The sequence below is a fragment of the Cupressus sempervirens genome, chromosome 4 (assembly GCF_028749045.1).
Source record: "Cupressus sempervirens isolate cs-2001-9-10 chromosome 4, ASM2874904v1, whole genome shotgun sequence".
Classification (NCBI taxonomy): Eukaryota; Viridiplantae; Streptophyta; class Pinopsida; order Cupressales; family Cupressaceae; genus Cupressus; species Cupressus sempervirens.
The window spans coordinates 493,570,938-493,586,728 of NC_143121.1; the positions used below are offsets into that span (position 1 = coordinate 493,570,938).

Genomic DNA, 15,791 nt, shown 5'->3' on the forward strand with positions numbered 1-15,791 from the left:
TTCATCTATTGTGTTGAGAGCCTTAGTGCTTGCATACTTGCCTGAGGGTTTGAAGACTCTAAGGTGCCAATTTCAGTTGTGAGATATCAACCCTAGTTGGGAGTGGAGGAATTGGTATTCAGCCAATTCATTTCTGATTGATTGGGAGATAATATTCAGTGATTTGTGTTCAGCCCGTGCATCTAATGTTTGACATCAGTTGGCAAGGAGAAAGGTTCTAGTTTTCGCAGCGGATCCAAAAAAGCAGAGGCGAAAAAACAATCTGAAAAAGCAGATCTGAAAAAGTAGTCTGAAAAAGCAAAGCGAAAAGGCAGAGCCAAAAAAGCAGTCCGAAAAAGCAAATCCGAAAAAAGAAAAGCCAAAAAGCATGTCATCTCAGCTACTTATTCCAGGTTCTTTTAGTATTTACATTTGGCAATTGTAGATGGATACATTTGACAAGTAATATATGTCTTTTTGTTACCAAAGTATTCAGTCATTGTGAACATTGAAGTATTGAAGGGAAATCAACTTAATTCAGCTATTCAGTTTGTATGCCAAATGTTTGTAAAAACGTCTCATTGCATAGTCATAGGATGCATACCAAGTGTTTGTGAAAATACCTCTTAGCTGTAGGTGTGCATTTTACATCAGAATTTCATGTACTTGCATTTGGAAAATAATAATAAAAAGTTGCATATCACTTTGATTTCCAATTAGTTATTTTGCAATCATTTGTATTCATCAATATCATTAGCATTCAAAAATCATAGCAAAACAACAAACATCAGCAAACTGAGGCTGCAAGGGAAGTGTTTGACAAATTTTCTAAGGTAGAAAAACAGGGATAAAACTTCAAAAATTGTCAAGGCACTTTACAGTGGTATCAGAGTGGTTTCCTGCCAGCCTAATTGGGTTATTCCAGATTAAATTCAATTATCAGTATGGCTTTAACAGGAGACAAGGATTTGGAAGAAAGAATGCACAATGTAAAGAAGAAATTAGATTGTCCATTTCAGCGAACAAAGGACCTTCTAAGAACTTTGGAGGAGTTGGAAACTTATTTAGGCAAGTTTGATCAGTCAAGACCCGATGCTATGAAAACAACTTTATCTCCAGCATTTGGTTCATTGGTTAAGCTCCGATTATTGAGACATCATGATGAGGTAATAAGACTTACAACTCTCTCTTGCATTAGTGAAATCATGAGGATAATAGTTGGCCTTAATTCTTGTGATGATCAGATTATGAGAGAGGTACTTCACGCCATGGTAAAAAGCTTCGAAAAGTTGGACAACATCCAGGACCCTTATTTCACAAAGAGGGCAAGATTACTTGAACTATTTGCAAGGTGTAGATTTGAAAATATTATGCTAGCAATAGGTTGTATTTGTGACATTCGCAGGATGTTTAATACATTTTGGAATATTATGGACGAGTTTCATCCCAGCAGGGTATTGGCATCGATGCACTCCATCATGTTCACAATCCTGTTTGAGGAAGATGAAATTTCTAAACTTTTGGCAGAAGACTTATGGTATGTTTGGACAAAAGAGAGGAATTTGTCACCTATGGCATGTAGGTGGTTAAAGAGCCTGATTGATAGGCCTAAGGATCGTACCTTCCCTACGACAGGCAAGATTGGTGAAAATTATTACGGTCATCTACAACCAGGTTCTTTTGTTTATCATTCATGTTAGCATTGCATTTTAGGTGTTATAAGTTTCAATTGGTATTGTTCACATTACTCAAGTGAGAAGTTTATTTGAATTGCCAGCTGGTTTCTGTTCATGGATTAGATGTTGGGATCCTTATCTTAGTACTTGGGATCGTTTTGACCGGAGATATCTATCATTCTTTGGTAGTATTATCTGTTGCACCATCATGGACTTGATTAGTAGTTTGCCAGGTGTAGTTCTCATCCATGCCAGCAGCTTGTTTGATGCTGGAATTAGTTTTTACACACCTGTGTTGGGCATTGTTCATGTATCCAGTCGACCATTCTTGTTGGAATGGGTTGATGATCTCTCAAATATGACAGAGTTTACAGAAGAGTCCCAAGATCTAATTATTATAGATGACACCCACGGGAATGTTGTGGACAGTTTTGAGGACTTAGTCTCCTCAGCAGTTACTTTTGATACGGAGGCTTTTGATGTTGATGCTTCAGTCGCTCCGTTTGATGATACGAGTTCAGCAGTTGGTCTGCAAAATTTGGATGGCAGTATTACAGATGATAGTTATTCTGAGGTTACTCCTTTGGACAGTGTACCAGGGGTAGAGTATAGGAGTTCGACCAGTCAACACAATCATGTGTCTAGTCAGCTGAGAGTTGGCGAGCGAGACATTTCTATCGCTTGCGAGCATTTCGATGATGCTCGTCAGTTGTTAGCAATTTATGGATGGGGTTCTCCTACTAGTGATGAGAAGGGAGGCAGTTATCTTTCCTTGACAGAGATCCACTCTTTATGGGAGGCTATCCGGATTCTGAGACAGAATTATATGCAGTTGGTAGCTGACAGAGATTATCTTGTGGAGTGGGACAGTACAGCATATGACGCATTATTGGTCAAGGAAGATGACGTGAGTGAGCTTACTCAGCAGCTCGAGGTGACTTCTGAGTTTCTTGAGAGTACACAGTTGGCTTTCGAGGAGTCACAGTTTCATTTAGCTGAGGTGACCATGGAGTTAGAACGATTTCAGTCTTTACCAGATTCTATACAGTCACAGACCGTGGTGTCTAGTGATCCGAGGATGTCCATGGTCGAGGTTGATAGAGGCAATGGAGATGAGGATATATTTGTCCATGACACTAGTATTGGCATATTTGGTCCGTTTCCACTGGAGGCAGGTTCAAGTGAGTTGGGCGTTGCAGTTGAGCATTGTGGTATGTTTGACTTGGAGGGCACAGAGACTAGTGATGTTGTTGTTGATTCTGCGCCCTTGGCTATATCATCCTCTGACTTAGCTGATGATCAGTCACAGTTGGTCGTATCACGTCTGCAGGATGAGTCTTTGACTGGGATTGGTTCTTTTTACCGGGATTATACTGAAGGATATGTTCATCGGTTTGCTTTTGATCCATGTGTTGAGGAGTTGATGGCAGACAGGTTTGGTCTGGGCTCTCGTTTTTGCTATCTACCGTGTAATGACTATTCACCATCAGCAGTGCATGGGTGTTATGGTTATGAGACAGTGGCCGGTGATCTGTAGAGTTTTGTTAACTGCAGTAGATGTACAATGTGTGGATTCTCTGTATTTGGTGCAGTTTCAAGTGGGAGTGGTCACCATTGTAGCAGAGTTGGAGTTTGCATTCCGCATAACACGATGGGTCGTGTGGATGGTGTTTATTATGTTGACAGTTTGGGTGATCTACTCTACTTGGGGTCTGATATTTCGAGAGTTTGTGCCTCGTGGGTTCCTGACTGTGGCAGTAGTGGATTTGGAGTTTAGTTGCACAGTGATTCATGATTCATTCATGGATTCCTCTTGATCATATTTTAGAGGTTGTTGCAGGAGCCTATGTTGACTGACAGCAGTATAGTTCATGACTACATTTGGGATCCAGGTGGAGCGATTGGTTTGTTGTTCGGCCATTGGTTGGGGACAAGCAATTTCAGGAAGGGCGAACTGTAATGTCCCCATTTTGACAGGCACCAGCTACTTGTTTTTTTTAGCCTTTAATTTTCCCCTGAGGCTAAAAAGGGAAGAAATAAAGAGGAAAAAATATATTAGATTAATTACTTATAAGGCTATTAAAAATAAAATATTAAAAAGTAACCTTATATTTAATTAATTTAATATTAAAGTGACTAAAGTAATAAAATATCAAAAAGTCACTTAAAAGAATAAAGTAATAGATTATTTTAGAAGTTTCTTGAAGTTACTTATGAATTCTTTATAAGGAGCCTTTGGGGGGGCATTTGGGACATCTTGAGTTGCATATTCATCTATTGTGCTAAGAGCCTTAGTGCTTGCATACTTGCCTGAGGGTTTGAAGACTCTAAGGTGCCAATTTCAGTTGTGAGATATCAACCTTAGTTGGGAGTGGAGGAATTGGTATTTAGCCAATTCATTTGTGATTAATTGGGAGATAATATTCAGTGATTTTTGTTCAGCCCGTACATCTAATTTTTGACATCAGTTGGCAAGGAGAAAGGTTTCAGTTTTCACAGCGGATCCAAAAAGCAAAGTCGAAAAAGCTGTCCAAAAAAGCAATCCGAAAAAGCAAAGCCGAAAAAGCAGTCTGAAAAAAGCAGATCCGAAAAAGCACTCCGAAAAAACAAATCCGAAAAAAGCAAAGCCAAAAAGCATGTCATCTCAGCTACTTATTCCCAGTTCTTTTGGTATTTACATTTGGCAATTGTAGATGGATACATTTGACAAGTAATATATGTCTTTTTGTTACCAAAGTATTCAGTCATTGTGAACATTGAAGTATTGAAAGGAAATCAACTTAATTCAGCTGTTTAGTTTGTATGCCAAATGTTTGTAAAAACATCTCATTGCATAGTCATAGGATGCATACCAAGTGTTTGTGAAAATACCTCTTGGTTGTAGGTGTACATTTTACATCAGAATTTCATGTACTTGCATTTGAAAAATAATAAAAAGAAGTTACATATCACTTTGATTTCCAATTATTTATTTTGCAATCATTTGTATTCATCAATATCATTGGCATTCAAAAATCATAGCAAAACAACAAACATCAGCAAACTGAGGCTGCAAGGGAAGTGTTTGACAAAATTCCTAAGGCAGAAAAACAGGGATAAAACTTCAAAAATTGTCAAGGCACTTTACAATAAAGGATAAATTTGCTCCAGAATCTATAGAGGTTAGTACAAAGATAATATAATAACCTGGAACTTGAAATGTCCTTCGATCCTTTGATGTGCTTGCATTAATTGATTTCAATGCCTTGTTTATTCGAGTGGATCAAGTATACATATCATGTGAAAAGGTGTGCGGGTGAATGGTCATGTCTCCGAATGGAGACATGAACATTCATCCTCGCACCTGTTCGGTGTTAACTAAATTCCCAATTAGTTACAGACTTAACACAAGTCTAACAATGTATTAACAAACACTAAGATCTACAGTCCAATATAAAGTATAGATCGATAGTGATCTAAATATCAAAGGAATCAGAATAAGTTCCGATCATGCCTCAAATGATCTCAGAAAATATATATATGATCATCGGTTTCAATTGTGCTTATCATAGTTATTGTCAACCAAAGCTACAGGCTTTAACAAAATCCATGAGTGTTTAAGGAAAAGCAATCTCTAGGAGGGAGGACTATAATGTCCTTTTTTTGGCGATATTAGAAGTCTATCAAATTGTAAGTTTTGAAGTTGTCAAATCACATCATTGATGGAGCCTAGCAAAAATTAATAAAGTAATTTTAATTTGTAAGAGGGAGATAAAAAAAGAGACAAAGGAAAGGAATTCCAAGAGACATGCAGAGGGAAAATGAAGAGACGAGGAGATGTGCTATTAAAGTACATTGTGCGGCGTATTTTGGATGTACTTGGTTATGTTTGCTTTATACTCGGTTATTGTTTTCACTCGGAGAATTCCGAGAAGCTTTGGTTTTCAGTTTTGAAAACCTAAGGATAGAAGCCTCAGGATTTTTTGGTGGATTGGATGGAAACCCAATTAATATTTTTACATTGATTCGCCACAAACTTCACAGCTGGGCAAATTTGAAAGATCTTTATTTGAAGATAAACCTGCAGCAATAAAGGTACTTCGTATTTATTTAATATTGAATTACAAATGTCTATTTCAGTTTAATATGATTATTTATATGATTTTCGGTATAATCTATTAGATGAAAAGTAATCAATTTGTATAAAAAATGTTTGTGTAGATTATTGTAAAGTATTTGGAAAATCTGGGAGCAAATGTCCTAGGGGGGTTATTACATGATGCTATGACAACTCAATTATTCCAAACTTGGTCAGCTACCAGAAAACTACCTAGGTAAATAAAACAATAAACATTTTTCACGATTCTGATTAGTTGTATTTATTTAGGGATTTTTATAATTTTTCTTTTTTAAATTCTGACTTTTTATCTGAACCAACATTGTTTTTTAATCATGTTTTTACCATGACATTTGGGTAACCATCAGTCATAATAACAGAATAACCTGGGTGTTACCATGACTAGTAACAGTACGAAGACCATAAAGAAATAAGTATGGATTCCTCCAAGAAAACTTAAAGGTAAAATATCATTCTCTACTTTTTTGCAGCACGTAGATTTGGTACCTATTCATAATTTTGTAATTGGTGTCTATTGTGTTCTATGGCATTAAGTGAAGCATGTTCACCATTATAATTTTATTTGTGTTTTATAGTTAAGTTCTATGTTGTGCAATGCAAGATAAAGTATTAGACTATTTTGTCATAAAAAATATTGATTTGGTTGGCAGCTAGAAGCCAGTAGCTAAAAGTTGATTCACAATTTAGATTTATTTGATAGTTAAGAGGTAGTTAGTTGTTGAAGAACACTTTAGAATCTTAGATGTAATGGCAATGAGTTATTTCTTCACCAAACACTTTATCTTTTTCTTATATATTCTCTCTAGTGATATATTATTTTTCCTTCCTTCAAGCACAACCAGTTGCATTTTAGTCTGGGACTTTTTCTGAATAAATGATCATCTTTCCAATATAACACAATTCAGCATATGAATATTTGATGTTAGATATTCTGTGCTGCTACATTATTTGTCCTTCATTTTAAGGATGCTCATTTGCCTTTTAGTCTTGGTCTTTCTGCATAAATGACCTATTTCTTCACTAGAACACAATCCAGCATATAAGTAGGAGCATTAAATTTCAGATATTCTCAGCTGCTATGTTATTTGTCCTTCATTTTAAGGACACCCACTTGCATTATACAGTGGGTCCTTTTCTGCATAAATGACCCATCTTTCCGCTAGAAAACAATCCGGAAAATAAGTGGAAGCATTGAATGTTAGTTATGTAACAGAAAATATACTTGACTTAGAGATATATTATCTTTTTAAATTTAGATGTGTGCATCTTACATTGTTCAACAAGAAAGAAATAAAGAAATATTTTCAAAACAACACATACAATCATTTTATCCATAAGGCAAACTCTTTGGTGACATTAGACATGACCAATACAATACACGGGGAATGAAATTCTATGGGTCAGTCGTATAAATCATTTGATTAAAGTACCTTCTCAACATCATATCCACACTGACCTGCCAAATAGAAAAAACAATTGTTATTTACTCCTTTTGCTTACATTCAAAATGATATTATATAGATGACCTTATGCAAAATATAAAGTAAGGCATTCCACAGGATTAGATATATCATCCAATCAGCAATCATGTGCCTATTAATATACCTAAGCTTAACCTCTTATTCATTTGTAATTTCATAAATCTACAACAAAATATATACAAGAGTGATGAGAAGCAGATAACTCATAAAATCTAGCATGGCAAAGAAAACTTTAATAGAGATGCCAAGGGGAACATTCATTCAAATAGCTCATAGTTCACAGACTCAGACTCGGAGAGGACTTGCCAAGCCCAAAAGTTTCAACTCGGTAACAGAGAAAGTACTAAAAATTAAGATATCTTAATAAACATATTTTTTTTGTAAAATTCAACTGCAAAATGTATTTTATCAGGAATTAACACCTCAATAAAGAAAATGCATAGTTTAATAGCACTAACATGTGACAAATGCATCTTAACCAATACTTTACCAGTGTCGACATTTTTACCTACATTTTATTACATCTATAAAACATGAGAATTAAACTTATGAGTACTCACCCAGCACGAAAAATTGAGAGTACTTGGCAACTTCAAGAGTACTCGCAGAGTTTGCAAACTATGAAATAGCTAAAAAGGTTCACTTACAACTTCGTACCCTTGCAGCACTGATAATCCCATGTACCGTCTAAGCATCGGATACAAAACAGATAAATGTTCTTCATGATAAGAAGATACACTTTGTATTAACTAATGTTTTTCCGCCACCTGCAATATATAAAAATACTTAAACTGTGTCTTTAAATGTTAGTGATACATTACTAGAGGTGTGTTTTGTTTAAATGAACATGGAGAAAGAAAAGGGTTGCAGTATTGTGACAATCCACAACAAAGTCACCTTCATGTATGACGAATTGCATGATATGGTTAGATGTGGGGATGGGAATAGAAAGTAGGGCAACTCCAATGTAACTTCTACAACCAAATTAAATGGGATGTTACATTGTTAACTTATGTACACATTTAAATAGGTCCAGCAGACCAATGTTGTCTTAAAATAGTGTAAGATAACACCTCTTTCAATGACTTTTTTTAAACAAAAATCCCTCTTATAACTCCATTGTCTCAGTCTCAGATATATTGACTATAAATTGGCATAGGAGATCTGTCTAACTGATGCTCAGAATTTGAATAAATTCTTGCACAAAATGATCAATCAACACTAGTGACAAATTAACAGTCCAGCATAACTAAAAATTCTGTCATTCCATGATGTTTAGTTTATCACATTCACCTTACTGAGAAAACATTTGCTGCTACACAGTATATGCAACCACATCTGTCTTTTTTTTTTAAAGAATGTAGAGAAAGATTAAAAGGCCAAAACTGTCCTTTGTAGTGTGCTCAATTTGATCCAGAGATTCTTCAGCAAATAATACTGACTGTTTCAACTGAGAAGAGTTTCCAATTCCTGTGTACCTTAAATGATATTCTCAACTCCCAGTATTTGTCATTCTTTACACATCACTCCCCAACATCACACATCTATCAGGAAATCAACATGCCACAACACTCTCAATATGAATTTCAGTCAGCCTGCATCTGCAATTGACAAGGCAACAAACCGTCACAAACTGATGCAGGAGCATCTTGCATCCAAAATAAAGGGGAGGTATGTTGAATGTAAAAAAAAAAAAAAATTTTAAATGAAAAGAAAATTAAAAAATAAATAAATTGTGGAGGAAAGAGAAAGTGACGAAAATTAGAGGAAATAAATAAAAGGGAAAAGAGAAATTTCTATTTTCAAGGTGCATAGGTGGCATAATAAAAAAATAAAAATGGTTGTCATTCCATTTATCAAGGTGTGTGGGTAGAATTCTAGAAAGTTATGGATATTGTAGACAGTTGTGGATATTGTAGAAGGTTATGGAAGTTGTAGAAGGTTGTGGATATTGTGTAGGTGGAATTCTAGAAGGTTGTGGATAAGTCATGTATTGGGTGGTAAGTGCCTATTTAAGCAAGGCATATGAGCATTTCTAATCAAGCTCGAGAAGGAGAAGCTTGAGAAGTAGAAGCTAGAAGGTGTGAAGACTTCAAGGTGTGAAAGCTCTAAAGGTCTCTTCAAATAGAAGTTCTTGGTCAAGCTCTTGGTGTGAAGACTCTTATTTAGGATTTCTCTTATGTTGAAGAATTTGTAAACTTCTTTTTGAAGAAGTCATATTTATGATATCATCTTGTGGGTGTTGTAAGGATTTTCAATTATAATAAAATTGCTTGTGAAGCATTTTTTTAATTTCTCTTGGTCTCCATATTGTTGCACTCTTGGTTATGAGTTGGTAGGGTGGTGTGTCCTTTCATCACAAACTCATGCTAGGTCTCAGAATGATGTTGCTGTTCTCATGGCTACTTAGATAATGAACACTCCAAGAACTCTTGCCCATGACCTGGCTCAAATGTCCAAAGATTCTACACACAACAAAAACCTTCGATCAATTCTATCATGAATATCTCCCATTTCCAAAGGTCATGATAAACCAATCTCTATGTTGCACCCAAGGTCTCCAGAATTGGACTTAAATACACAGCACTTAACAGCACCACTTCTTCAGATATTTGCCATTAACAATGATGCTTCCACTGCCCAGCCACAATGGTGTTTTAAAAGAAAGCTTGAACCTGATATTACTATGTATTGAACATGAACACCAAGCATTATATTTTGCATTCCTCCATGCAATACTCTCACCATACGATATTTGCACAGCACTGTTCAAACAATATGAACTTACAGTCTTACAGTAACAGTCTTCCTCCTTGAATCTTATTGCAAATCCAGTTGCAACCCAGTTACCAAAATTAGAACACGCATCGTATCAACTCAGAATTTTCCAGCCGTTATAACTCACCCACCAAAGCCTGAAGGAAATCTTGAACACAATAGCACCAACTCTCTTGGAATTTCATGGTAACAACTCATTCACTTATGTTCCCCAATTCCTTCAATTATTAATTCAGAGATTCAATACCAATTTTATAATTCCCACAAGCAAATTGACAAACACTGAATTATCATGAGTATCTTCCTGCTCTGAAGATAATGTCACTTAGAACAGTCTGCCTTCTCCAGAAGCTGAACCAGTTTGCAATTCTGCAATATTGTTAAACAATTCAAAATTTCCAATCTGCCCCTTACTGAAAACTTCCCACTCCTTTTACCTGAGCTCCAAATGTAACTAAAATATATATTTCACCTTTTTAAATCAATTTTACAAGTGTAAGTGAAATATTTATATTTTCATAAATGCTAGCATGGGACAATTTAGCACTTAATTAAAAAATTATAACATTAGTCTTACTAATCATCAGACATAACACTACTTTTTTCAACAACCAATGCCTTGATATTCTTTTCTTTTGCATTGGAACTTAAAAGATCAAGCTTAGAATTATATGACTTTGCATAGATTAATCATGTACGACAGTACGAGCAATTAATTACCCCTAAGACATGTATGTACACAAGAAAGGATATTAAAAACAAGATTTATAGCATTTTAGATGTGTTCTATCGTCTTGGAGGTATAGATATTTGGGCTATAAGGTAAGTGGTGCAATGTGAACCAGTAATTAGGACAATCTTACTCAACCCAAAGGACTTGGAGAAAACAGTTGGGGCTGATGAGTTCAACACTGCAATACCAAGTCCGATGCATAAGGGCACCTAGTGCAGAAAAGCCCACCCTAGCACGCACTACAAGCTCTACCATGGTATTTGTTGTGTGTACACTGATATGCACATACTGCAAAATGAAACATTAGCTGAAAACTTATCACAATGAAATATTATTTCATAGAACGCAGTTGATCATTACATATGCACAAAGGGACTTCTTGACAAAACCTTGGAGAATTTTAAAGAATTGCAACTGACATGTTGTTAGCCTCTTTTTTTAGCTTACCAGTTAATAAACATTTTGCGACCATCAAATTGGCATGCATCATCATGTGTCAAATTGTTGTCATGTCAACTTGTCCAGCTCAATAATGTTAAAATGTATGTGCTGTTTAGTCTTAATCACAAATATGATAATATCCCATCCTCAAATGTCAAATCACTTGCCAAAATGTCCTTGTCAATATACATTGATAGTGACAAGACATGTTTTCAGCACCAAGTCACCATAGCTTGTCCATCTACTAATTTGTGCATAAATAGTTGCATTTTATCAGGTTTTGTCAAAGACAATACAGGTTGGACAAAATGTACAGTGAAGTTGCAACTGTAAGTCACTCTCAGGAATTCAACGTGTGTAATTGTATCGTGTCATGCTTCTAGGGAGGTTCAGTTTGATTCACAGTTGTGTTTCTATTCATTCTCACCGAATTAAAGCCAACAGTGTTTGATCAGTCAATTGTAATTTTTTGTACTTTCTTCAGATATTTGCACTAGTGACACCTACCTCTTGGACAAAATGTACAGTGAAGTTGCAACTGTAAGTCACTCTCAGGAATTCAACCTGTAATTGTATGGTGTCATGCTTCTAGGAAAGTTCAGATTGATTCACAGTTGTCTTTCTATTCATTCTCGCCGAATTAAAGCCAACAGTGTTTGATCGGTCAATTGTAATTTTTTTGTATTTTTGATCAGTCAATTGTAATTTTTTGTACTTTCTTTAGATATTTGCACTAGTGACACCTAGCTCTTCTCCTTAGTGAAGTTGTAACAGTAATTGCGCCATCGATTTATAAAGGTCAAAGCCCACTAAGGCATAGAACCAGACACAGAAACAATGACAAAGAAGAATGGCAGCACTTGCATCCTCTTAAAGAAGAACAAATATCATTGATTTTATCAAGAATGGTGAATTGGTTCACAAGCAGCGAACAATATTCATTAAGTGATGACTACTAAACATAATGATTACTCTAATCATACTTAATTCTTGGCCGACTATGTATTGTTGACAGTGGTATTAATAGATAAACAAAGAATTATTATTGTCTATGAAAAGAGGTTGATGTATATTAGTGTATGACAGCAATCATGAATGCATAGACAGAAAAGTACAAGTGAACTTATTACTAAAGAATGTCAGCTGATTATCAGCAAGGGGCAGCAATCCATGTTTTAGAAAAAAAATACAGCAATTAAAATAAGGCTAGTGAGATCCATGTCAAGGTGGCAGTTTGTTTGCATATACAGCAACATTGATTCTTGACTTGTTTCTATATATCTGATGTAAAACAGTAAAAGTGTCCTTGGCCATCCAAAACTTGCATGTTAAAACCTTTTTTCATGCACCTAATGTGTCTTTATTTTGGCCCATGGAAATTAAAGAATGGGCAACCTTTCTTCTTACAACTAGAACATCGTCCTTTGCAAACCAAGTTTCATTTGGAACACTAAAATTTGCCATTGAGAGGAACAGAGAGGCGCAATCAATCTTTCTCATGTTGATTGAAAAGTAAAGGTTGAGAATCCTTTTTCTCAAATTTTAAAGATGGCATAACATGTTGAAAGTAAATCCAGCCAGACAAGGGATGACTGGCCCTCCTTTTACTTGGTTCAAAATTCTTTACACAAAACTCAAGATTGCTCTTTTTGAAGGTAAGGGGGGAGTGAAGTAGTAGGTGATTATCTCTTCTTACATGTGGAAACTTAGCAAAAAGGAATGGCTATGCCTTCTTATGCTACCATATAAAGTCAGCTGAGGAGACATTTGTGCTTTCTTACACTACAATCTAAGTGGAAAGCTTGGCATAGAAGGCATGGCCATTGCTTATTAAGCAACCATGCAATGTGAAAAGTGATAAAGGGGGATTGTCCCTACAAATCTTTCAAGAATACCAAAGAGACAGCTGCATATATGTCCCAATGTTCAAGGTGAACAATGACCCTACATCTAAAGATCAAAATCCACATCTTCCATCATTCACAAAAGAGTTGTATACACATGGTTCATATTAATGCATCATCATAGAAAGAAGCATATATCCTTAATTTATAACAATTTCTCCTAATAAGTATTTTATCTCCACCTCTAAAATAAATTAACAAAAAACTTACAAGAAATTTAATTTATCACGTTAAGGCATTTCTACTAACATTTGACCAAATTTTCACCTCGTTTACTACCAATAAAATGCAATAAATCTCAATTTTTTGGTAAAAGATTGCAATTGTTTCACACTTGGATTGAAATTTCTAGGAAAAGAAAACATTTAGGACTAGGTTGTTTCCTGGATTTCCTAACCAGGACCCTCAGCCTCACATTTTCCTGATTTTCCTCATATATTGCAAACATCTTCAACTTTTGGATTGCTGAGGTATTTCCCAGGAAAGATATTTGCTTCTACACATATAATCTTGTAATGGCTGGAAGCTTTTTTTGTTTTTTTCCTCTGGCTCCTTAATTCTTTTAACCTCAATTAGCTCAATTCAGAAAAAGTTATAATAATGAGTTTGAGAAAGTATATGGACCATTGACGGACTTTTGGAATTCTGATGAGGGTAATTTAGATTGTCAAAAAAAGGAAATATCGAAAGAAAGAAGAACAATGCAACTTATAAAACAGGTCACCTGAAAGTCCAATGAGATTGTTGGATGTAGCAAGAATTTGTAATTTCATTTTGAGTAGAGTACAGAATTTTGGCTTGACAATTTACTTCTTCCAAAAAATCTATAAATTTTTTTTTTGAAAATTAGTTAGGGTTCATAGTTTTCTATTATTTTCATTTCATTATGGTGGGGCACTCTAAATTGACTGAAAAGCAACAGTTGTTTATTTTCATTTGACCGTTGACCACAGAGTGGGGAAGTAATGGCATTTTCATTTGACCGTTGACCACAGAATGGGGAAGTAATGGCATAGATGAATAAGAATGGATATAATCATGTACGCATCTTTCAATTTTAGCTCAAAATGGTTGAGGAACTGTGAATTTAAATCCCAGCCTGCATAAAACATCTGTATGCATCTTTAACTTTGATGTATGTCAACAAACTTTTATTATTTTCTTACTTGAGAAACAATCAGAAAAGTCCGGTCTCTTCATTTACATTCATTATATTTCCTTTCATTGAGCAGTCAATATTGGTACCATGTTTTAGTCCAGTATTTAACATAGCTTCTATGAGAAATAAGTAAATCTTTGATGTAAAATCCTTCCATACGTTGAAAATGATAGATAGATTGAACATGGAACACGAAAGAAAAGGAAATTAGTATTACTTAGCACAGTTCTGACGACATCCCTATCAAGTTGCCAGCCATCTCCCATCATTGCATAAAGGAACTCTTCCAGGTGCATCTCTTGCCGCTGGTCTTGCTGAGGCTTCTTTCCTTGCGTTTTGATGGGGACTGTCCTCAAATACCCATTTCCAACAACACTCGATACAGTGCCTGTACACACTGAAATCTTCTTGTTCTTCTTCTTCGTGTTTTTGTTGATGTTGTAATTGCTTTGGTCTCTGTCCTTGACAACGGCATGACCATGGTCAGCATTGTCGCCATCCTTGATTGAAGAGGATGAAGGAGAGGTTGCGCCTGCAAGTATATGAGCAGAATTGTACAGATCACAGTTGGAGGCAGAATAGGCAGATGCAATTTGCTCCAGAGACATTGAGGGAAATGCATCCAGTAACCACTCCAAGGCTTTCATTTCTCTCTCTTCTTCCATGCCTATATTTATGCTTATGCCCCTGCAACAACACTAAAATGATGTAAATGAGGTTTTCACAGTCCATTAAATTGTAAGAAACAGCTTTAGTGTATGTATTGTCATTCATCGGAATTCCTAATTAACATCAAAATAAGTACAAAAAACTGACTAAAAACCAATCCCGGCACACAGAACGCTATACTTTGAAGCCCATAAACACATTTGTTATTACAGTAAACCTTATTTAAAAGTTCGTTCCTTTCATCTGTTCTCCTTCGCTATGGTCGTATATGTGTAGCTATGCAGTATGGCCCTCGCACAGATTTTACAGATAAACATGCAATATCCATTCCAAATCAGAGTAGCTTCCTCTCCTGCTTCCCTGCATTCGTAATTCGCTCTTCAAGGATGTCGACAAACCATGTTCTTTGCCGACCTTCAAAAGGCTTTCACTTTATACTACTAAAGCCATGTTTGAATCCTTTCCATCTAAAGCGCTTGATTTCACTCGGCTTCCGTATGGGAAATTCAACTTTTTTTGGGTTAACCTTCAACATATATAGTTAATAATAATAATAATAATAATTAATAATAAGAGTGTCACAGACAGATTGACTTAGTGCTTGTTTTAGTCAATTATAATTATAATTTTGTATATAAATTTAGTTATATTTTTATTATATTGTATATAAGTATTGATATTATAATTTTGAAGGCAAGAGCCTACAATGCATTGGTAAATTGTGAGTCTTTCATCGGTTTGAATCTACTTACGATTAACATATAATAATAATTAATCTTAATAATAATAATAAATAACTTATACTAGATTAATAATAATAATAAATAAATTTTAATAATAATAAAAAATAACTT

General features: G+C 35.3%; 1 protein-coding gene across 4 annotated transcripts in view; it reads right to left on the bottom strand.

Annotated features, from left to right (window-relative positions):
• Positions 1-15,445, bottom strand: part of LOC149562101 (SMR domain-containing protein At5g58720-like) — a 263,926-nt gene extending 248,481 nt beyond the window's left edge. For 2 of the 4 annotated variants that reach the window (XM_089825643.1, XM_089825641.1), the window contains exons 1-3: positions 15,155-15,445; positions 14,486-14,955; positions 7,203-7,228 (exon numbers count right to left, since the gene is read on the bottom strand). In XM_089825643.1, coding sequence (XP_089681769.1) covers positions 7,203-7,228; positions 14,486-14,933 — 474 coding nt within the window. In that variant the 5' untranslated portion in view covers positions 14,934-14,955; positions 15,155-15,445. Of the gene's footprint in view, positions 1-7,202; positions 7,229-14,485; positions 14,967-15,154 lie in introns of all 4 variants that reach the window. The other 2 variants (XM_089825642.1, XM_089825644.1) reach the window with 2 other exon arrangements.
• Positions 15,446-15,791: the final 346 nt, after the last annotated feature.